Raw genomic sequence first — 22,926 nt, 5'->3', positions numbered from 1 at the left:
GGCTTAATATCAACGAAGTCCTGGGTTCACTCCCCAGCATCTCCCTACTCCAGCCAAAAAAAAGGGCCAATGAATACAATATCCACCTCTTGTAGAGGTCTAAATGAGCTGTATATTTGAAAACTCTTCTAATGTAAGTTTTTTTTTGTTTATTTATTTTTTTAGTTGTTGATGGACCTTTATTTTATTTATTTATATGTGGTGCTGAGAATCGAACCCAGTGCCTCACACATTCGAGGCAAGTGCTCCACCACTGAGCTATAATCCCAGCCCTTAATGTAAGTTTTTAACCTCAAGGAGTTAATGTAACTATCACTAAGTGACAGGTTCTTGGGAACAGGGTATGAGATTAGACAGACATCAACTTAATCAAGTTATACAATTTAACAGCACCAATAATAAGGATATGATGCACTGAGACAAATCCCTTAAAGCAATTCTGCAAAAATCATGTTTAATTTAAATCTAGTTATGAGAATATAATCAGACAATTCCAAACTGAGGAACATTCTTCAAAACAGCGGCCTAGATTCTTTGAATATCAACCTTATCTGTCACAAGGCTAATGTCGCAGACAAAGTCTAAGAAATTGTTGTAAAGGAGATTAAAGAAACATGCCCACTAAATGCAAGGCACAATTCTTAACTGGATCCTGAAGCAGAGGAAAAAACTTCAGCTAAAATGACATTAGATAACAGAAGAAATGTGAATATGCACTGTTTTAATAATGATAATTTTATCAGTGCTTAAGTTTTCTGCATGTGGTAATGGTGTTGTGGTTACATAAGACAAGGCCCCTTTTCAATGAGGGGTGGGAAGACATGATGGCTACAACTCTCAGGTGGTCCAGTAAACTGTGTGTGGGGGTGTGTGTGTATGAGTTTATAGTATGGTAAGATGGCTCGGACATGTACAAAAGAAATACAGCAAACATTCACATCAAAATGTTAACACAGGACTCTAGGAAAAGGGTGTACAGGTTTTTGTGGCGCTACTTCTGCAATTATTTCCTCAGGTCTGAAATTTTTCACACTAGAAAGTTGCGGAAAATGTACATGTAAAATAAAGAATTCATAAGGTTAAAAAAGGCATTACTATAATTTATAATTGAGAATATAAAACAATTTCATCCAAGTCCTTTAGAGCTACAAGAATCTGACATCTGGCACACTGTCAATTATACACTTATAAAATGCTGATCCCTGCAGAGCAGGAATGTCTCTCCACAGCTAACACTTGATATTACATAATACATTCACATGCACTCAGACTTACAGAAACTGCCCACCTACACAAAACTGATATTCTTCTGTAGGACTTACCATTGATTTATAGGTGCTTAAAGAATATATTCCAAGTGAATTTTAAAGACTCTATACTACTAGCTAGTTTCCTTAAGTAATGAATTAATTATTTGAAATTTAACGTGTAAAATCTGTTTAACAAATCTGCTTACCTTGCTGAGTCAATGTAATGAATGTAAACAACTACTTTGGAAAATCAAACTCTAACAGTACAAAATGATCTACTGACAGACTTTCCTTAAAAGCACACACACAAAAGCCCACACAAACAGTGATTAATTGCCACACAGTTAACTTACGAATGCAATGACGAAAGAATTGCTCAATTTCTATGTTCAACCTGTGCTATTAATTCATGTTCTCAAAAGCTAAACTTTGCTAGGTGTGTGTAATCCCAGCAGCTTGGGAGGCTGAGGCAGAACTGGGAGTTCAAAGTCAGCCTCAGCAACAGTGAGGCGCTAAGCAACTCAATAAGACCATCTCTAAATAAACTACAAAACAGGGCTGAGAATGTAGCTCAGTGGTGCAGTGCCCTCGAGTTCAATCCTCAGTAACCAACCTGAACCCCAAAAAAGCTAAACTTTAGTACAAGAAAACCATGCAAGCTTCAAAGTCAAACAAAAATTTAAGCTGTAGCAGCATCTTTGCAGTCAGCAAACAAGCCTCCTCCTTCCAGTCCTTTAAGGAATTATTACATACATACTATCTAACTTTCCGAGTCTCTGTATTTTTAGCTATAAAGTGAAAGAAATCCTGAGGTAACCTTAAAAACATAACACAAAGGACAACAGCATCCATTTTCTTAACTCTATGTATTAAGTGCAAGAGGGAACAAAGAGTTTTCCAGGTACACAAATGATCCCAAGGCACAAGACAAAGTCAGCTTAACAGTAAATGCCTCATAAAGAGCAGTTCCTGGGCTGTGGCTGTACCTGAGCAGTGGACTGCTTGCCTAGCATGTGTGAGGCACTGGGTTTGATCCAGCACCACATAAAAATAAATAAATAAAACATTGTGTCCATCTACAACTAAGAAAAAAATTAAAAACAAAGAAATCATAGCCTTAAAAAAAAAAAAAAACACAGTTCTTAATCTTGCCATGACTATTTGTCATTTTACCTGAGGACATCATTTCTAACAATGGTCAAAAAGTTGTTTGCTCATGTGGCATAGTGGCACACACCCGTAATCCCAGCAGCTCAGGAGGCTGAGGCAGAAGGATCATGAGTTCAAAGCCAGCTACAGCAACTTAATGAGGCCTTAAGCAACTCAGCAAGGCCCTGTCTCTAAATGTTTTTTTTTTTTTTAAAGAGGCTTGGGGGAGGTTGGGGAGTTAAAAAATTAAATAAAATAAAGGTCCATCCACAACTTTAAAAAAAAGGGAGGGGGCGGCTTGGGATGTTGCTCAGTGGTACCAAAAAAAAAAAATTGTTTGCTCATAAATTCGTTTTTTTTTTTTTTTTTTAGTTGTCAGTGGATCTTTTATTTATTTATATGTGGTGCTGAGTATCAAACCCAGGGCCTTACACATGCCAGGCAAACACTGTACCACTAAGCCACAACTCCAGTCCCCACAAAGTTCTTAAACTTGCTATAACTATTTTATGTCCTTGTACCTGACATCATTTCCTAACAATGGTCAAGCAGTCTGCTTGTTTTGCAGTGCTGGAGATCAAACCCAGGGCCTCGTGCACGCCATGCAGGTGATATACCACTGAGCTACACACCCAGCCCTGCCTGGTCAGGAAACTTTTTAATTGTCATTTAGTAAGAATGCCTACTCTGTGGCAGATGCGGTGCTAAGCACTAGCTAAACAGGTACTAGTCCCTGGCCTCATAGACTAAGGAAGTAAATATCTATCTATTTTTATGATTTACAATTAATTAAGGTAAAAGTGAACCAAGGAGCTATGGGACAAAAAAGACTTATTTTGGACTGAAAGAAGAGGATAGGTAACCTTGAAAAGGGACATTCAACCTGAATAAAGGAGAAGGGCAGGAAGAAAAGATACCAGTCAGAAAGAAGAGCAACACAAAGGTGCTGAGGCAGGAAAGAACTAGGAAGGGCACAGAAACTATCAAGTAGGAAGCAAGTGTGTGGTGGAGGTGGAGAGAGTGGCGAGAGATAAGGCTGGGGTAAGGTGGAAAGGGATGTATCTTCCTCTAAGTGCAATGGAAGGTCACTGAAAGATTTTATGTAGGGAGTGACCTGGTTCAGCTAAAGTTTAAGATCACTTTGGTTGTTATGTGGAGAATAAAATGGAGGGGGTGTCAAGGGTGAAAGCCAAGAAAGTCATTGTTTAAACCAGACCACAGAAGATGGAACTCCAAAGTTGGGTGGAGATGGTGGAAAGAAATTGCATTCAAAATGTATTCTAAAGTGTAGATAACAGATTGGCTGATGGTTAGGGGTAAGAAAAGAGGCCTTTTTTTTTTTTTTTTTTTTTAATCTAAGCAATCAGACAAATGATAAAAGTCAGAAAAACACTTTGGGGAACCATTAGCATATGGATGAGTACAATGACAGAGAGAATGTGGGGAGAGAGAGGGTCCCAGGACTAAGCCCTAAGTTATCTCAACATTTGGACACCAAGTAAGGAAAGAGGAGAAAGGAAAGGATGCTGAGAAATAGTCTGATGCACGAGGAAATCCAGGAGTGGATGCCACAAAGTAGTTTCTAGTTTGCCTATCAACTTCAGAGTGATCAAGAAAGTTGATGCCAGAAAGATCCATCTTTGGATCTAACAAGATGGAGGACTCAGATAATCTTCACAGGAGTCATTTTAGTAGACAGTGAGAGTCAAAGTCCAACAGAAAGGTTGAGAGAATAAGGGAATAAATAACACTTTCAAGAAATTTTGTTGTAGCTAGATGCAGGAGCACACACCTGTAATCCCAGTGATTCAGAAAACTAAGGCAGGAGGGTCAAGTTTGAGGCTGGCCTTAGTAACTTGGCAAGACTCTGTCTCAAAAACTAAAACATAAACAAAAAAAAGGGCTGGGGCCAGGCCTGGTGGCACAGGCCTGTAATCCCAGCGGCTTGGGAGGCTGACGCAGGATTGTGACTTCAAAAGCCAGCCTCAGCCATAGTGAGGTTCTAACCAATCAGTGAGTCCCTATTTCTAAATAAAAAATACAAAATAGGGCTGGGAATGTGGCTCAGTGGTTGCGTGCCCTTGAGTTCAATTCCTGGTACAAAAAAAAAAAAAAAAAAAAAGGCTGGGGATATACTCAGTGATAAAGCACCCCTGGGTTAAATCTCCAATACCCCAAGCAGAAAGCAGATGGGAATAGAAACAGAGCTACAGGTAGACATGAAAGTGGGGGCAAGAGAATTTTAAAATGGGCAAATTAAAGCAAATTTGTGTGCTCGTAGGAAATGTTCCAGAAGGGGGTGGGGGGGAATTAACAATGATAACATCAGAGTAGAGTATTATACAGTCAGACCTCCTGATCGGTAGGTTCTGAATCCTTGGATTAAACCAACTACAGACCAAAAATATTAGGAAAAGGAAAAAGATGTGTCCATACTGGCCCTGCATACTTTTGCCATCATTCCCTCAACAATACGACTATTTCCAGAGCAAGTAAATGTACTGGGTAGAGATGATTTAAAGAGCAGGGGAGGATGTGCACATGCAAATGCTACACCACTGACACGGATGCGAGCATCCCTGGACACAGGGATGACGGACCAGCGTCTTCCAAGTCACAGATCACACCTCTTCAGCGGGTCACGAAACCGGGGGTCGATATCTTACCAGGAGGAGCGTAAATGACACCGCAGCGTGCTGCATGCGACAAAGGTACTGACTCAGGAACCTCTGGTTTTTAGTTACATGTGCACACGGTGCAAAAAAGGTGGGGCTGGGGTCGTGGCTTGCCGGGCACGCGAGGCCCTGGGTTCGAGCAGCACCACATAAGCAGAGGGCACGACAACTAAAGAGAAACGAAACTAAAGGCAGAAGAGAAACGAAGCGGGGCTGCAGACGTAGCGCGGGCGAGGCCCAAGCCGAGGGCGCCGGGAGCCTGAGCGGCCCGCGCCGCGCCCGCAGCCCCGCACGCCGCCCGGGTCCCGGGCTCGCGGCTCGTCCCGCCCCCTCGTGCCGCCCGGGGAAGGTGACGCCGCAGCCCCGCGTCCCGCACGCCCCTGCGCTGCCCACTCCGCCAGGCTCCCAGCGCGGCTTACACTTCCATGTCGACCCCGCCTCACAGCAGCCCCCGCCGAGCCGCCGCCTCTGCGCTGAGGAGCCTCGGGGTCCGCGCGCCGCAATGCACGGCGGGAGCGCGCGGTGCACGGCGGGAGGGCCGCGCTGCACGCCGGGAGCGCGCGCCGCACGTAGAGCTGGAGCCTCGCGCTGCACGCAGCCCCGACTTCCGCGCGGATTGGAGCCTCTGGAGTGCTGTGCTCTTCGCCCGGCCAGACTCCAGCCGTTTGAGCGTCGGTGGCCGGGCCTCGTGTGCACCGTCCAGTTTTCATCAGAGCACTGATAAGCTGCGCCCGTGCGATCCGCAGCGGCCATGGGACCCTTTCCAGGAAAAAGGCTGGGCTCGTGGCTGCGCGGCCTTGGGAAGCCGGTTGCCCGGGGCGGGAGAGTGGGCGGTGCACTGCCCTTTTCTGCTTTTTTTTTTTTTTTTTTTTTTTTTTAAACCGTTCGTGAATTTAAAAAAAAAAAGCTCATGCAGTTGAGTAAGCAACCCAATGTAGAGGTAGCACTATTCCACATCGTAATATATGTAAAATATGGAAGGGCCCAAATATGTAACAAATCCTGTGGCAGTTTTAAAGTTGAGCTGTTAATAGTACATTAGTGAGTATTCTCAATACTTGAATGTGGAACATGTGCACAGGGAAAGGAAGTAACATTGAACTTTATAGTCGCCGTGTTATACGTGGGGGATACAATGCCTTGAAACATTTAAAATTGGCAAAAAAAAAAAAATCCGAAAACGGTGGCACACCCCTGTAGTCCCAGCGGCTCAGCCCTGGAGGATCGCTAGTTTAAAGCCGCCTCACCAACTTGGAGAGACCCTTGCCTGAAAATAAAAAGGACGGGGGATGTGGGGCAGTGGTTAAGCGTCCCTGGGTTCAATCCCCCGGTACCAAAAAGAAAAAGAATGCGTAGTAAACAAAATGCCTCAGGACGTAGGAGGTAGTGAAGCAGGCCAGAGACCCCATCCAGAAGACCCTTACCATAATCAAGCAGTAAACCCCACCATATTTGTGGCATGTAAGTTCGTCTTCTTATCAGAGAGGTTTTCGCATAGGACATCAGCTATCAGCAAAAATCCGCAGAAGCTGTGGTTTGTAGCTTCCTTTTTGTTGATAAATGCCAGGTTTGCAGGAAAAACCTGTGAACCCGTCTGTCTGGAGGATGGAACTCCTCATAGGAACCTCCTCGCCCCCTCCCAGAACGGGGTCTGAAGTTCAAAGAACTGCTGCACACTCTGTGCAAAGGAGAACTAGGCCCAGCCTCCACTGGACCCTGTGGCCCTCACACCTGCCTCCTGGAATTCCCCTGAGTCAGCCACTGCTGTCCCTCTCAGCAGGACCACCTGACTTAGGTCCAGGCGCCGCTGGGGTGGCTGAGTGTCACTCCCTTCTGGTGTTTGGGATATCTGGGGGGTGGAAGGGGTGTGCCCCTCAGCGCCCCAGGCCTTGCTGGGCTTCTGCACTTTCTGCCTCCCTGTTCCAGCCTCTGCTATGCACAGGCTGTGCTTTTGCTAGGAACTGTTAACTGCCAGGTGGACGGTCACCTGCAAGTTACTGCTGGGTGGCCTGTGTGGTGCTGGGGTGGAACCCGGCCTCGCCTGCGCAAGCCCTAGGTGGACAGCCAGCCACCCCCGATCCCTCACCTCCACCACCTTAAGGGCGTTGCCACGGTGGGAGGATTACTAAGCCCTGACCTCAGTTTCCGCGCCTGTAAATCGGGTGTGTCCAGTGACCCGCTCTGAGTAGATTCCAGGACGGTGCATGTTTTGTGATTGGAGAAACTGAGGCAGGCTTAGAAAGACTGTGATTTACCCAAGGTCACTCATCCAGGAATTTGCCCCAGGGAGGTTGAACCCCAGGTGATGGGAACCACAGGAGGCATATTAAGTAATGTCTGATGATTGGATAAAAATGCCAGATCCATAGAATGGGATACTATTTGTCAGTAAGAAAGGATGAAGTGCCGTCAAAAGCTACAACACAGATGATCCTCAAAAACATCACTAAGCGAAAGAAGCCAGGTGACCGGCCACGTTGAGTGATTCTGTGTATCAGTCGTCCAACAGGCAAGCCTGCAGAGACAGAGTAGAGGAGTGGCCGTAAAAGACACAGGAGGCTGGGGCCAGAGGGGATTGACCCTTAGTGGACAGTTTCTTTTAGGGGAAATAAAATGCCCTAAAACTGTTTTGGGGATGGTTGCACAACCCTATGAAAATACTTAAAAACAATGAATCATACACTGTAAGGGGGTGAATTGTATGGTGTGTGAATTACGTACCAATAAAAGTTAAAAATTTCACTGGTAGTTATGTCTGGGAAATGATTAGAAGTGGATTTTAACATTTAATCTTGTACATTCTGTATTTAAAACTTTCATGAACATGTTATTTGAAGCTACAAATGCATCCTTAAATAATTTATTTACTTTTAAAGTCAACAATTAAAATGTCGCCCCCAAGCCCAGCTGGGCTGGTTTGTGCATGCCCTGAGTCTCCATGGAGGGGAGGAGGGCCTCCAGGCAACCTGAAGATGCCCCCTGGGGTCAGCACTCGCCCAGCGTGGTGATGGCCGGTGTCACAGGTGGGAGCCACACCTCTGCCCTGGCCTGCCCTGGCCTGCCCTGGCCTGCGGAGGAACCAGCTCTAGACTTGGGAACCACACTCACCAGGTCTGACCTGGGGGTAGGGAGGGTGTGACAGGAACCCAAGGCGTCCCCCGCCAGGTGTGTCTGAGTTGGGAGGAAGGAGCTCCTGTGGGAGAGAGGAACCAGTTCAGAGGCCAGGTGTGACTCAGGAGGGTCATGTTCAAGTGCTGCCCACCCAGGCACCTGCCCTCCTGGGTACCGGTCATATAGGCACCTGCCCGCCTGGGTACCTGCCATACAGGTACCTGCCTGCCTGGGTACCTGCCTACCTGGGCACCTCCCTACCTAGGTACCTGCCTACCTGGGTATCTGACTACCTAGGTACCTGCCCACCTGGGCACCTGAATGCCTGGGTACCTGCCCACCTGGGCACCAGCGTGGATTCCCAAATGCTTCCTTCCATGTGAACTCTCTCCAGCTTGCTCACTGTCCACAGGTGCAAACTGCTGCCCTTTCTGTGGGAGGCTGAGTGTCCCTCCTAGGCCCTCTGGTTGTCCTGTGCACCCACATGTACACACCTGAGCACAGTGGGACCCTGGCACCCTGCGTGGCCACCAGGGAACTCTGAAGGGTGTCTGCTGTCTTGCTAGCAGGGCTGGCCGTTGTTCCCGGCCCCAAGTCACGGCCTCCTGCCTGACACCATTGCCCAAGACACCTGGAGCTTGGTTGTTCCCTGGCTGCTGGAGCCTGAGGGGCCTGGTGGGAGGGACAAGCAGCTGACAGTCACAGTGTTCCACCCAGGACTGACCCTCGCTCTGCCCTGGGGAGGGGCTTCTTTCCTGGAGCTCGCTGGTCCTCCCTGGGGCTGCTCCTTTCAGCCTAACTGGCAGGCTTGTGCCCTGGGCCATTCCCAGGTGCCTTCCCAACAAGGAGAAGAGTCCTCAGCAGTGCTTGCCACTTGGCCCTACAAAGAATGCTTATCAGCAAGCTCCCGATGGCTTTGTGCAGATGGTTTGCATCACAGGAATCAAGAAAACAACTGAGGCAAGTCCCTGACTCCTTTGTGGCCTTGGGCAGGACGGTTCATCTTCTCCATTTCCTTACCAGTAGAAGAGTCATGAGAGCGTGTCTACCGTAAGAGGAGGGGAGTGGTAGGAAGCAGGCCGGGTTCTGGCTTCTGAAACACTCTGTAGGTTCTGCCTCAACTTCCCACCCACCCACTGCTGCACAGCCTGGGGTGAACTCTCTGACCGAGGATGGTGTGGGCACCCCAGAGAGATGTGGTGGAGAGCCCTGAGCTTGCCTGCCAGGCTGGCTTCGGGTAAACCACCGGCTGGGGATGTGGTTACAGCAGCCCCAAACCTTCCAGGCCCAGCCCAGGCACAAGGCAGAGACCGAGGAAGCCTGGGAGGGACCCTCAGGCGGAACCCAGTGAGAGCTCAGAGGGAGCCCGGCCTGTCTCGGGACTATCAGAGGCGAATCCCCGCTCTGCCTGGTTCTGCCATGTGACTCTTCATGGCCTCAGCAGCAGTCAATCACAGCCTGAAAATACAAGATGGAAAGTTCCAGAAATTAACAATTCATAAGGGTTTTTTGTTTGTTCTGGTACCAGGGATTAAACCCAGAGACACTTAACCACTGAACCATATCCCCAACCTTTTTTTATTTTTTTTATTTAGAGAGACAGGATCTCTCCAAGTTGCTTAGGACCTCACTAAGTTGCTGGGGCTGACTTTGAACTCACGATCCTTCTGCCTCAGCCTCCCAAGCCACTGGGATTACAGTCATGGGCCACTGTACCCGTGTAAGTAAATTTTTTAAAGTAGATCTTATTACAGCATATTGACATAATCACTCTATTTTATTGTTTTCTACTGCTGTTGATCTTTTACTGTGGACAGTCCACAGGTGTGTGTGTCTTGTATCCCCCGATGGAGTAACTGTGCAATCATCACGACAGCGCTGTGCACTCAGGATGTTCTCCTCATGGCAGACGGCAGGTGATGCACACAGAGCACGTGGCTCGTGAAACACACCAGATACATAGCATCCTATGGGTCACTGTCCTGGTTTCCACCGGCTCTGTCCTGGCCCACCAGGGCCTTGCCTACTGATAGCAGTGGCCAGCTCTACTGGACGCTCAGGGCAGATAGGGCACAGCGCCCCCTTTCCGCCTCCTGTCCGGGGCATGGGAATCACGCTCCGCCTTTGAGACTCAGAGGTTGAGTAGCTCCCCCAAACCCACCTGAGAGCGCGGCAGCCCAGTTCGATCCCGCCTCCCGACGGGAGCCTGCATGGAGCTCTTCTAAAGTGCTGCCAGTAATGAGGCCTGTGCCTGTGCCTGTCACCCAAGGACAACAGGACCGGGCTCCGCCGTCCCTGTGGCCTCCCTTCAGGCTGGCTTCCGCACGCCCACCAGGCATGCACAGTCAGCCAGCAGGGGGTAGGGCAGCCGCAGGCCTCTGACTCCTGGTCTAACCTTTGTCACTCCAGGGCCAGAAGGCAGGTGCTCATCACGTGAGGTCCAGGGGCTGGTTGTTCATTAATGTCATCCCTCCGCAGCGAACTTCTGACAGAGGACTCTGTGCCTCCCCGGGGCTGCTGCTGCACACAGCAAGAGCTCCGCCCCTACGCCGCCTGGCTCTGCTCCCCTCGGTCCCTTCCTACCTGGGCCTCTGTGGGCAAGTCACCGAACCCTCCCAGACTTGGTCTCCTCGCTGCAGAACGGGGACAGCTGCTGGTGTCGACCTCTGGAGTGGCAAGAGGGAGGAGGCACAGCTGCTGGAGCACCGTGGTGGTGGCTGCCTCTTCTTGCTCCAGGAGCAAGTGGGATGCCTCAGCCCAGCTCTGCGTTTCCTCCCGTCCTCCCGTCCTCAGGCAGGGTCAGTGCACAGTGTTGAGAGCAGGGTGGTATCTGTGCTGCTAACTGTCTCAAGGACAAACAGGACTGCTGGGCCCCTGTGCTTACCAAGGTTGTTAAGGGATATTTGTCCGAGGAATGTGAGGTTGCCTGGAGACCTTATCCGTCAAGGACGGGAGCGGGGCTTAGCCCCGACTCATCTCCTGCATAGTTCACCCCTTCCCTCCTCCCTTCTTCCACTAGGACCGTTCAGTTCTGACAGGACCCAATGAAAATCAAATAGATTGACCGGACCCAACCAGGGGAGGTTTAGCTGTTCGAATGTTAGCCAATTAGAAGAACACTGTAAAACTGCTTGCTTTTCCTTATAAAAACCCTGCTGACGAGGGCTCGGGGCCTCTCCTAGCGTCGTTGATTAAGGACGCAGAGGACCGGGTTCGAACTCGCTAATAAATGACTCTTTGCTGCTTGCATTGATCGTGGTCTCTGGTGGTCCTTGTGGGGTCTCAAGCCTTTGGGCACAACATATGGGGGCTCGTCCGGGATCCCCAAGCCCACCCAGACACCTGATCATAGAGTCATAAGTGACATCTTCCACCGGTGAGTAAGGCATTGCCGTGTGTTTTCTGGTCTGAATTGCCTGCAGGTTCTGGTTCTGGGCTGGCACAGTCCTGGCGGACGTGCTATAGGGCCCCAGCAGGGTCTCGGGAGACGTCCCCTCGACCCATCTGGTGACATTTGTCACATCTGAGCAGCGGGTGCTGCATTCTGGCGATTCGTCGCATCTGGTGACATTTGTCACATCTGAGCAGCGGGTGCTGCATTCTGGCGATTCGTCGCATCTGGTGACATTCTTGTCACATCTGAGCAGCGGGTGCTGCATTCTGGCGATTCGTCGCATCTGGTGACGTTCTTGTCACATCTGAGCAGCGGGTGCTGCATTCTGAGCAGTTTGTGCTGCATTCTGGTGAATTTGTCACTTCTGAGCAGCTTGTGCTGCATTCTGAGCAGTTTGTGCTGCATTCTGGGTGAATTTGTCACTTCTGAGCAGCTTGTGCTGCATTCTGAGCAGTTTGTGCTGCAATCTGGGTGAATTTGTCACTTCTGAGCAGCTTGTGCTGCATTCTGAGCAGTTTGTGCTGCATTCTGGGTGAATTTGTCACTTCTGAGCAACTTGTGCTGCATTCTGAGCAGTTTGTGCTGCATTCTGGGTGAATTTGTCACTTCTGAGCAGAGTCTGGGCTGCTTCTGAGCAGCTTCAGTATTGCATTCAGACGACTGGCCGCATCTGGTTAACTCTTTGTCCCATTTGGGCTTTGTGTGGCACCTGGGAAACTACAAAATACCAGCTAGCCAATTTTTGATTTAGCATGCTATGTGTCTGTCTGTTTGTGTATTGTACTATATGGTCTTTACTCTTGCCTTCTATTAAATTCTTCATTGTGTTAATCCAATCTTAGGCTTAGGGATACTCATTGCAGGGTACTTTGCAGTCCTTCTCCCTGTTCCTGAGAGATTTATTTACTCCAATCCCCCTAGGCAGAGAGCTCAGCAGCTCCATTCCTCAAAAATAGTAAGAAATAATGTTTTGTGATTTTCTGCATTCAAACCTAACCTGATTTCTCAACCAGAAAAAAAAAAAAAAAAGGGGGTTAAAAAAAGTCCTGGGTGATCCTCCCTCCCCCCTGCCTGGCCTTGCTGAAGCCTGCATTGGAATGTAGACTGCAGCAGTCTCAGCGGGAAAGGGGGGGTAACCTGAAGATAAGAATAAGAAAACAAAAGGGTGTCTGTTTTAAACTTCTGGGTTGCTACACAGAACTAATTCATTTTCCAGGATTCTTGTTTTGTTTTGTTTTTCTTTAATGCTGTATTTTTGAGCTCATAATTTTGATCTTGCATACCTAGGTTAATGATTTTTTTTCTTTTTGATCAGTTCTATTTTTTATTCAACTAAAGTTTTTGAACATCTGTTACATTGCAATGGAGATTCACCTATAAAGTTACCAGGCCTTTAATTTTGTGTTATTTGTATGTCGTGCTCTCTGGTGTCATGTCTTGTCTGCATCAAAAACTGAGCGCTCCTAAAATTAAAATTTAAAAATGGATCCAAATACTTTTATTCACGTGATTTAAAAAGGGTTCAATGTAAATTGAGTAAACTAATAAAAGTGAAATGTCTTTAAAAATAACTTGCAGGTCTCTAGGTGGTCAAACTAATGAAATGTTAATGTTAAACAATGTCTAATATCAATTGTTTCTAGGACTTTTCCTCAACAGGAAAGAGACAGCAAATACTGTTCAGGACACTTGCCTGCTTTCTTGGTTTTTACAGAATAAGTAAATTAGAGTTAACATGTATGGGATTACTCAAATGTGTATGTTGGTGACATTTGATTAATTTGCAAAATTAAAATGCTCATTGTTAAATAACATCAGGTACTCTTAACTCCTCAAATTCCATGGGGTATCATACTTAAACATTATTGGTGTTTTCATAGGTTGGTAAATTAAAAAGAGTTTAAAATTGCTTTGTGTCATTACTAAAAACAAGGTTATTAAGAGTTATGTTCTAACAGATAAAACCTCAACTCGGAGAGTGAGTGTTCCATCTGCTCCCTTACCACTTCCCCCTGCTCCCCCTCCAGATCTGCAAAGCTCCAAGGAGCTCTTAGACTTGGATTTAGAGCTACCATCTCCCCTTTCACTGTGTTTCAGTTAGAGTTGTTTCAGAATGTGAACAGAAAGGGGTCAACAGGTAGGAAAGAAAGAATAAAAGGTTCTGGGTTTGGAAAGATATTTAATAAAAAGGAAAAAAAAATGTTTCTGGGTAAGAAAGTGCCTATGTGATGGAATACATGAGGGTCTAAGTAAGTGCTAAGAAAGTCTGTGTGTAAGTATAGGGCAAGTTTCAACAAGTCTGTGTGTAACTAAGTTGGTTGTGTGTATGTGAGACAGCTAAAGCTATTTAAGATTTTTCCTAAGGTGAAATACTAATGTTCTGATATAAGCCAAAGTTTAAAATATATGGTAAAATAACAAGGATTTCTTAGAAACACTAATTTACTCTTAACTTTGTGTCTATTAAGTTTTATTTTTTAAAACAATTAGTCTTAAAAATTGGGGTTTATACAATTATGGTTAAACAACTGTTAAGAGTATTGTACTATGTTACAGAGTCTAAATTTTTCTTTAAAAACTGAATTTAGTAAGATTAAAGTGTCAAGGTAACTGTGAAATGGTCACTCCTTGTATATTAAATGTATTCATATTTTCCAGGTATACAAGTTTTTAAAGCAGGAAATTTGTCAAGCTGCTATTCTCCAGAATAAACTTGTCTGTACTGGTAATATTAAACTTAAAGAGTAAATTTTATTGGGGATTTATTTCTATCATTTAATGTTCTATTATGGGACATATTATCAGTAAGGTATATGTAAAATTGGTTACTTATTTCACTGAGATAAAAATTTAAATGTAAATGTATATCTAAGAGTTAGTGACAGCCTGATTTGTTTAAAGGTTCATATTGTAGAAGGTGAAAGCACTTTGCTACACAAAAGAAAAGTTAAAAGCTCTCTCAGCCTTTCTTTGATTGATTCCTGTTCTGGATATAATGTTAGACTGTGTTAACTAATATTCATAGGGACTCAGAAATCAATATATGTAAACTTCTTAAAATGACATTTAAGAAAGAGTATAATGCACAATAGCAAAAATGGGACAACAATGACTGAGATTGGGGTCCCTGACTTCATGACTGTAGCATGCCTGGTGCCTGGGAGTGTTCCTGTGTAGGAGCACAAGATGCCTAACTGCTGTGGCAGTAGCCTCCCTGGGGAGGCTCTGTACAGGAGTCCTATCAGCTCTTACATTGATATCAGGCACACAGTTCTTGGGCAGAAAGAAATTGTTTTGCTAGATAACCAGTGTTTCATCAGTTCCCTTCTCTAGTTCCTGCCCACCTTACAGTAACTTTGGACAGTGGACTTCTTTGAGAGCTACACAGAGTTCCTAACATTGCACTTTGCAGTTGTGGGAAAAAGTTATGTAGATGGTCTAGTCTCTGTAACTCTCCTGAAAACAAATAATAATGCTTACATAGTCTTTAACTTAATAATAAGACATGTATAAATGTTGCTAACATAACTCTTTAGATCTGCATTTCCATCAGAGAACAGAGTTCCATCTGATCTCAGTTTAATCTTCAAAATCTGTGTTTATAAACCTTTATTTTCTAATACTCCTTTGACCCTCACTGAACTTGAAAATTTGGTCATGCTGGTCATGACAAAAGGGGCAAAAATTAGTTTTAGGATTAGAACATTTTACTTAAGACTTGTGAAGAGCCCTGCCTTACCTGAGATAAGGCTCTGCCTCACCCTGCTACATGTTAGAGTGACTCCAAAGTAAGCCAGACTTTAACTCATTTAAAGTTGTGCTCAAAAGTTTGATGTTTGTTGTAAAGATTACTGTGATCTCAAACAGGGTATATAAAGTAGAACTCAGCCAAAATTCAAGATAACTATTATACAAGCTAAATATGTTTTTACTCTTGCTAATTTCATTTTGTAAAACTGTTGCCTGTTACTATTTTGCAGAAGTAGCTGCTTCCAGAACATACAACCTAGGTAACTTGTGATAATAGGCCATCACCTTCAAAACAGATAGTATGTGGTAGTACTTTAATAAAAGTGTAAATGACTGTAATGTTATGGACATTAAAGTTAAAGCCCAGTACTCTTACTGTATGACTGGTGAGACTGGCTTGCTGGATGATTAAGATCAAACTTAGAAATTGGAATTAAATACAGAGGCCAAGAAAAAAAAAAAAAAAAAAAAAAAAAAAAAAACAGTATCTTGCCCTCAAAGTCAGCCTGAACCCAGGGAATAAGAGAACTTCTCTAAGGAGCGCTGCTGCAACTCTGGGTCACACAACCTCCTGATCAAGGAGATTGTTGAGACTAGAGGATGAGAATCGCTCAGTGCATCTGCTGCAGAGGAGGGTCATGGAAAAAGGGAGACACCCCTAATGCTTTCAAGGAAAGCCACCTCATCGAGAAGACCCTGCCTAACCAATGGCACTAATGGAGCTAAGAAGCTGCTCTTAAGTTCTCTATGAGTGGCCCCTGTGGAAACTCAGCTGACTCTTTAACAAGACAGGAACCAGGTCAATTTGACCAGCTTGGTCTTGGACACCCAGCAAAACAGTTAAAACCAAAATATAGCCATTCTTGGGCATTTAAAAGAAATAATAGTTAAAAGTAACTTAAGATGTACACTTGTGTTAACCCACTAAAATTAAGAGTGGAAGCTACAAAGAAAGATTCTTAGGCAAATGTGCCTGATAACTATCAAGGGAAACTGCCAGAGTCAGAAGTTTTTAGTCAGTTTAAGGCCTACAGACCTTCCTAAGCTATACAGGTAGACTTGATCTATGTTTGCTCGTATGATTACCTAGCCCTAAGTAACAGAAGTATAGAGATCTCTACTAAACACAGGTTATACCAATAAGGGATATTTTACAAAAATCAGATGACATTAAGTAGCTTAACTATATTTTCTGGGGACCTCAATGACATTAAGAGTTAAATATTGTGTTTACATTCCTGATAACTTGTACAATGTTAAAGTCCCCAAATAAAGGCCTTGTCCTCTCCAGCCTTTGCTAGGCCTAGTTATGGGAACAATTTCTCAGTTCTTCCACCTCCTGGTGAGAGATTGACTTCTGTCATTTTCATGATACTCAGTGGCAAGTTTCAGATGCTGCAACATTTACTTTGTACTAATCTCATTTCAGTACTCATGTCTTTTTGTTCTTCTATCATAGAAGCACCCACCCCCAGATGAGTTTACAGCCTGCTCTTCCCCAACCAGACTTCTACCTTGGACCCCTCAGTTGACCCGATTTTAAAAAGGGAACTCCAAACTGCTTGCCCCACGCTGCCCACTTCCAGCTCGAAGAAGTCAGATTGGTCATCGCCCATTTTCCCTACAGCAGTGAAGGAGTTCCTAGTATTAGAGGGGTAAATGAAGTCAGAATAAGGACAGGTAGTTAGTGTAGAAATAGGGAATCGGGTCAATCTGAGGAAATGAAGCCATGAAGCCATCTGCCTTTGGAAGTTGGAGACTGCCCCTGGAAGAATAAAATGTCAAGGATCTCCGGAGCTCATTAATTACCAAATTTACCTGACTTTAAAGACTGTAAGCAAGGAGGTCTATGTGCAGCTCTGGGAGAAAAATGTTGGTTTTATGCTAATCATTCTGGAGTAGTGAGGGAATCCATGGCAAAAGTCAGAGAAGGACTAACAAACAGAAAGAAAAAATGGGAAGCTAGTCAGAACTGGTTTGAATCCTGGTTCAATTTTTCCCCTTGGTTAACTACTCTGGTGTCCACTACAGTGGGACCCCTAATATTGTTGTTACTAGCTTTAACTATAGGACCTTGTATCATCAATAAGTTAATTGCTTTTGTTAAAGATAAAATAAATACAGTACAGCTAATGGTGCTAAAGGCCCAATATCAGCCCATTAAGCAGCAAGAATTAGAACCCAAGATTGGCTCTCTAAATGTTCTTGGAAAGGGGGGATGTTGAGAGCAGGGTGGTATCTGTGCTGCTAACTGTCTCAAGGACAAACAGGACTGCTGGGCCCCTGTGCTTACCAAGGTTGTTAAGAGATATTTGTCCGAGGAATGTGAGGTTGCCTGGAGACCTTATCCGTCAAGGACGGGAGCGGGGCTTAGCCCCGACTCATCTCCTGCATAGTTCACCCCTTCCCTCCTCCCTTCTTCCACTAGGACCGTTCAGTTCTGACAGGACCCAATGAAAATCAAATAGATTGACCGGACCCAACCAGGGGAGGTTTAGCTGTTCGAATGTTAGCCAATTAGAAGAACACTGTAAAACTGCTTGCTTTTCCTTATAAAAACCCTGCTGACGAGGACTCGGGGCCTCTCCTAGCGTCGTTGATTAAGGACGCAGAGGACCGGGTTCGAACTTGCTAATAAATGACTCTTTGCTGCTTGCATTGATCGTGGTCTCTGGTGGTCCTTGTGGGGTCTCAAGCCTTTGGGCACAACAACAGCATGTCTGAGGGCCTCTCCCTCCCTGTCTTCCTCTTCTCTGGAAGCAGGGCTACCCCCTCAGTGCAGCCAGGACAGCCCACCTGTGAGTGTTGGCTCTGGGTGCCAGGCCTTGTCCCGGGTCCACACACAGTTCCGACTCAGATCACCACAAGCAGTGACAAGGCAGGGTCTGCGCCTGCGTGTCCATCCAACGAGCGAAGGTGGGCCCCTCCCGTGTTCTCGGAGCTTAGAGATGAAAGGGTGTGGCAGACAGGAACCCCTCTCCAGTGGGCCAGGACAGTCACAGAGGAGCAACGGACAGCAGATGCAGCCAGGCAGAGGGTGACAGTGCTGCCAAACCTCCATTCTTGTCCCTGATGCCACGGGACATGGTTTTGAGGAAAAGGAAAAAGAAGGCTTATTGCTTTGCTAACAAAGGAGAAACGAGAGACTCCTGTCCCAGAGGCAGAGATTCTGACCCTCAGCAGGAACAGGGGCTTTTACAGAGGCAACGCAAGGCCACGTTCCCTGTGCTGTCTGGAGTGAAATTCGCTTGCTAATTAGGCAGATGGTCCTGTCTGAGATCTTCTGGCGCCATCCCCACAGTCTGGATGACCTCCTTCCAGGGGTGGTTGTGTGCTCAGGACAGACAACTCTGCCTGGACGGGCAGGAAGGCGATGGTTTCCCCCTCTCCTGAGATCAGGGAGGAGCAGGGAGAGAGGAAGAGAAAGAAACGTGTCCATTTTAAAAATCAGCTGCAGTGGCAGAGCAGCGCGGGCTGCCTTCGAAGCACCGAGTGGACACTGCTACAACAGGACTCTGAGGGGTGAGTGAGGGTGGCAGAGAGGAATGTGAGGGAGGCCCTCGCTGTGAGGAGGGCGGTCAGTGTGCAACACGCCCTGTGACCGCCAGCTTCAGAGAGAAAAGGTTTGTTTGGGATCACCGTTTGGAAGGTCCGGTCCACTGTTGACTGTCCCCAGTTGTCAGCCTGTGCAGAGGCAGCTCGTCACGCACAGCAAAAGTGCCCATCTCAGGGTCGGGGAGCAGGAGAGAGGGGAGGGTGCTGGGACCCCATTACGCCTCCCAGGACTTAAGAACCTGCCACCAGCTCCACCGCTCAGGGGCACCCCCTACTGGTGGGAGAGACCCAGGGAGCCCTCCACCCTTCCACCACAGGACAGTGAGAAGAGGCCACCTGTGACCCAGGAAGCAGCCGCACCAGAAACCAAACCCCTGGTTCCTTGATCCTGGACTCCCTGGCCTCCAGAACGGAGAAATGAACTTCTGTTGTTTATCAGCCACCCCAGCTATGGTGTTTTGCTATAGCAGCCAGAGCAGACTAGGAAAGACATGTCGAAGCTTAGATACCTTTTAAACACTGGAGGGAGGAGACCAAGTAGAAATGTGGATGTAGGCGTTTTCCCATTTTATGGCAAGTGACAGAGTTGAGGTTCAAACAAAGGTCAATCCGGCTCCAAGACCCCTACCTTATCTGTGCTAAACATCTGCCACCAAATGTTTGCTCCCGGCCAAAGTGGAACATGTGGGAGCTGATTTACTATCACACATGAAACACAAAAAATTAAAAAGACAAAATATTGGTGGGCGTGGTAGCACATGCCTGCAATCCCAGCTACTCAGTAGGCTGAGACAGGAGGATCCGAAGTTCAAGGCCAGCAAGACCCTATCTCAAAGTAAAATACAAAAAAAGAGGTGCTGGGGAGTATAGCTCAGTGGTAGAACACTTGCCTAGTATGCATGAGGCCCTGGGTTCAAACCCCAACACTGAATGAAAAATCAAACCACAGAACATGCGGAGGGAGGGCTTTCAATGAAGGACGGGGGTCCTGGGAGAAGAGAAGCAGCTGCAGCGATGCAGCCGGCTGTTCCAGGGACACGGTCCCAGGAGCAAGGTGGAGGCAGCGAGAGGACAGCCTGGGAGGCCAAGGTCTGTGGGGTCCCAAGGGCACGTCAGCCCAGCCAGCCACTCAGACGTCGTCGAGAGATGACTGAATGAGCAAAGTGAAGATGCGTGAAGCAGAAGGAGAAGAAAGGGAACGGAAGCATGTCCCACACAGAACCACAGGCGGACCCTGGGGCATCATGGAAGGGACACAGCCAGCCACGAAGGACACACCCTGACTCCACTCTGTGAGGCAGCCACGCCGGCCGCACTCAGACACAGGAGGACGGGGCCAGAGGGCAGTTAGCATTCACCGGGCGCAGGACAATCCTGCAAACCGAAGGAGCTGTGGAAATCTGTTTCACAATATGTAAGAATATCAATATTAACGAACAATATACTTAAAAATGACTAAGATGATACATTTTATTTGTTTGGGGGTGTATCAGGGATTGAACTCAGGGAAACTCAACCACTGAGCCACATCGCCGCCCCTATTTTGTATTTTATTTAGAGACAGGGTCTCACGGAGTTGCTTAGCACCTCACTTTTGCTGAGACTGGCTTTGAACTCACAATCCTCCTGTCTCAACCTCCTGAACCGCTGGGATTACAGGCATGCACCACTGCGCCTGGCCTAAGAAGATATATTTTATGATACGTGTTTTTCACAATAAAAATGTTAATATGCAATAGCATTCCCATATGATAACAATAATTAGATATTATAGAAATTATGAAATCATCACTTTGAGTAAAAGATTAAAAGTTAAATAGAGAAAGGGAAGAAATAAAATGAACTGTAACAAACTTCCGGAGATAAAAACTACAAGACCTGGGATATGAGATTAGATTGACAGCAGATTAGACACTGCTGAAGAAAGAGGAACTACCCAGAATGGAACCCTGAAAGGAACAGCAAGAATTCACAAAGATGGAGGGAGAAGCAAGGCACAGTGGCCACCCTAAGGAGCATTGTAAGTCACAGGTAAGGTAAGAGGAGAGGCACCTGGCTAGGCACATCCCCACCCCTTTCCCACCTCGATTCCTTTGCTGAGGTGTTTGACCTCAGCAAACACGGTTTGCAGGATTGTCCTGCACCCGCTGAATGATAACTGCCCTCCAGCCCCATCCTCCTGTGTCTGAGTGCGGCCAGCATGGCTACCTCACAGAGTGGAGTCAGGGTGTGTCCTTTGTGGCTGGCCGTGTTGCTTCCATGATGGATTTTCAGGACTGCGACCTCCTGTTTGCTGAAGGCCAGTGTGGTCTACACTTGGCCTCCCAGGCCAGGCCTCAGAGACCAGCTGGTAAATGCCAGGGACTTGCCAGGGTCCTTCCTCCTTTCTTCAGGACCACGTGGCCTGCCACAGGCCTCACTGTCCGTGGTTCTCTGGGCAGCCTGAGAGGGCTGGGGGTTGTGTCACAGAGATGTAGAGGATACGCTCATAGCCAGCAAGGGAGAAGATGGGCAACTGCCATAGTGCCCCCAACTTCAAAGCAAGGTCCTTAGATGCGCCTGTGTTCAGCACTCCCTGAGAGCAGGTCTGGACACCTCCTTCAGCCTGGACCCAATCTGATCTGATGCTGGTGATGCTTAGCTGGGAAACTGCTGGATGACTGGGCAGAGGGAGGGCTCCTTGACGTTGGAGCCTTCACAGTCTTGCTCAACCTACTCCCACCTGTTCTCCCAGCCTCTGGTCTGTGTCCTAGCCTCACCGATGAGCCTCCAATCAGGCCATTCACATACTAGCCTTCACCCAGACTGACTTCTGCTCAAAATAACTTCTCCCGTTCTTCAAAGGACAAACTCCCCCATCTTCCAAGACCCAACTCAAGGGAAATCTTCACTAGAAGCCCCTCCAAGGTCGAAGCCTGTGGCTACCCTCAGCACCTAGAATCTAGTCTATCACTTTTGCTGAATGATTTGTTCATTAATCATATGAAGGAAGTTCTCCCCAAGCACCCAAGACAGACACACCCCTCCGCACTCCCTGCACAGCTTGCCCATGCTTTTTTGGAACTTCTTGAAGAAAGTGTCATTTCTTTCTTTCTTTTTTTTTAAATAAAACTTTAAAAAACTTTAATAAAGCCAAAAACATTATTTTAAAAGAGGGATTTACATGCAATTGCCAACATTCAGAGATCTTAACAGCTCACCTCTGCTTTTGAGAGTGGGATTTTTGCATTCTGTTGTGTATATCTTTGGGATGGAATTTGTTTTAAAGGAGCACATCACTGTGTTATTGGAGATCCAATATGATTCAATATTAAAAATGAGACTATTGAGCTGGACACAGTAGGGCATGCCTGTAATCCCAGCGGCTTGGGAGGCTGAGGCAGGAGGATCACAAGTTCAATGTCAGCCTTAGTAACCTAGCAAGACATTGTCTAAAAAAAAAAAAAAAAAATTTTTTTAAAGGGCTGGGGATGTGGCTCAGTAATAAAGTGCCTCTGGGTTCAATCCCTGCCTCCCCCCCAAAAGAGAGGCTAGTCTAAAACTAGTAGCTTAGATTTCCATGAAATTTGATTTCCACAATTTAGCTCAGGAGATCTGTTCAAAATGAAATTCCAATTGTGTTACTTGAAACTCTTTGATGGGTTCCTAAAGGATTTGCCAGAAAGTCCGACCCCCTCGTCGTCTGGATCCTTACCACTCCTTTCTTCATGGACTGCTTGCAGCCACCCTGGTCTTGCTTTGCCTCAGGGTTTCTGGGCTTTCTACTCTCTTCCGGGCGTCATTCCTCACGCCTACATCTGGCGCGTGGGAGGTTCCTGCTTGTGGAATGAATGAATGGCAAACATGGCATTTCACCTTACATGTCTGGAGAACCCGCCAGGCCCGAGTCTGTGGTCGTTGACTACCCTACCCGGGTCTCCAGTGCCTCCGCGTCTGCAAGCGCAGCTCACAGGACCAGCACCAAGCTTGACCCCGCGCCCTGGACCTGCCCTACCCACAGCGCCACGGGTGGCCACGCCCATAAACGTGATTGGATGATGGG

General features: G+C 46.7%; 1 protein-coding gene and 1 long non-coding RNA gene across 4 annotated transcripts in view; both read right to left on the bottom strand.

Annotated features, from left to right (window-relative positions):
- Positions 1 to 5,713, bottom strand: part of Crcp (CGRP receptor component) — a 39,727-nt gene extending 34,014 nt beyond the window's left edge. Inside the window, exon 1 of one of the 2 annotated variants that reach the window (XM_047533832.1) lies at positions 5,494 to 5,713. In XM_047533832.1, the coding sequence (XP_047389788.1) occupies positions 5,494 to 5,501 (8 nt within the window). In that variant the 5' untranslated portion in view covers positions 5,502 to 5,713. Of the gene's footprint in view, positions 1 to 5,065; positions 5,296 to 5,493 lie in introns of those variants that run through there. The other variant, XM_047533833.1, reaches the window with a different exon arrangement.
- Positions 5,714 to 7,974: 2,261 nt separating this feature from the next.
- LOC124970468 (uncharacterized) lies at positions 7,975 to 22,859 on the bottom strand. 2 transcript variants are annotated; one of them, XR_007106125.1, is made up of 3 exons: positions 22,795 to 22,859; positions 22,579 to 22,699; positions 7,975 to 9,643 (listed from the first exon to the last, which is right to left on the bottom strand). It is a non-coding gene; the product is annotated as an uncharacterized LOC124970468 (long non-coding RNA). The 2 variants fall into 2 exon arrangements; XR_007106124.1 differs by lacking the exon at positions 7,975 to 9,643 and adding an exon at positions 22,014 to 22,315.
- Between the last annotated feature and the right edge of the window lie 67 nt (positions 22,860 to 22,926).

Source organism: Sciurus carolinensis, chromosome 18 (genome assembly GCF_902686445.1).
Source record: "Sciurus carolinensis chromosome 18, mSciCar1.2, whole genome shotgun sequence".
In the NCBI taxonomy this organism is placed as follows: domain Eukaryota; kingdom Metazoa; phylum Chordata; class Mammalia; order Rodentia; family Sciuridae; genus Sciurus; species Sciurus carolinensis.
Note: the sequence above shows the minus strand (reverse complement) of the source record. Positions and strands in the feature narration are given on the sequence as shown.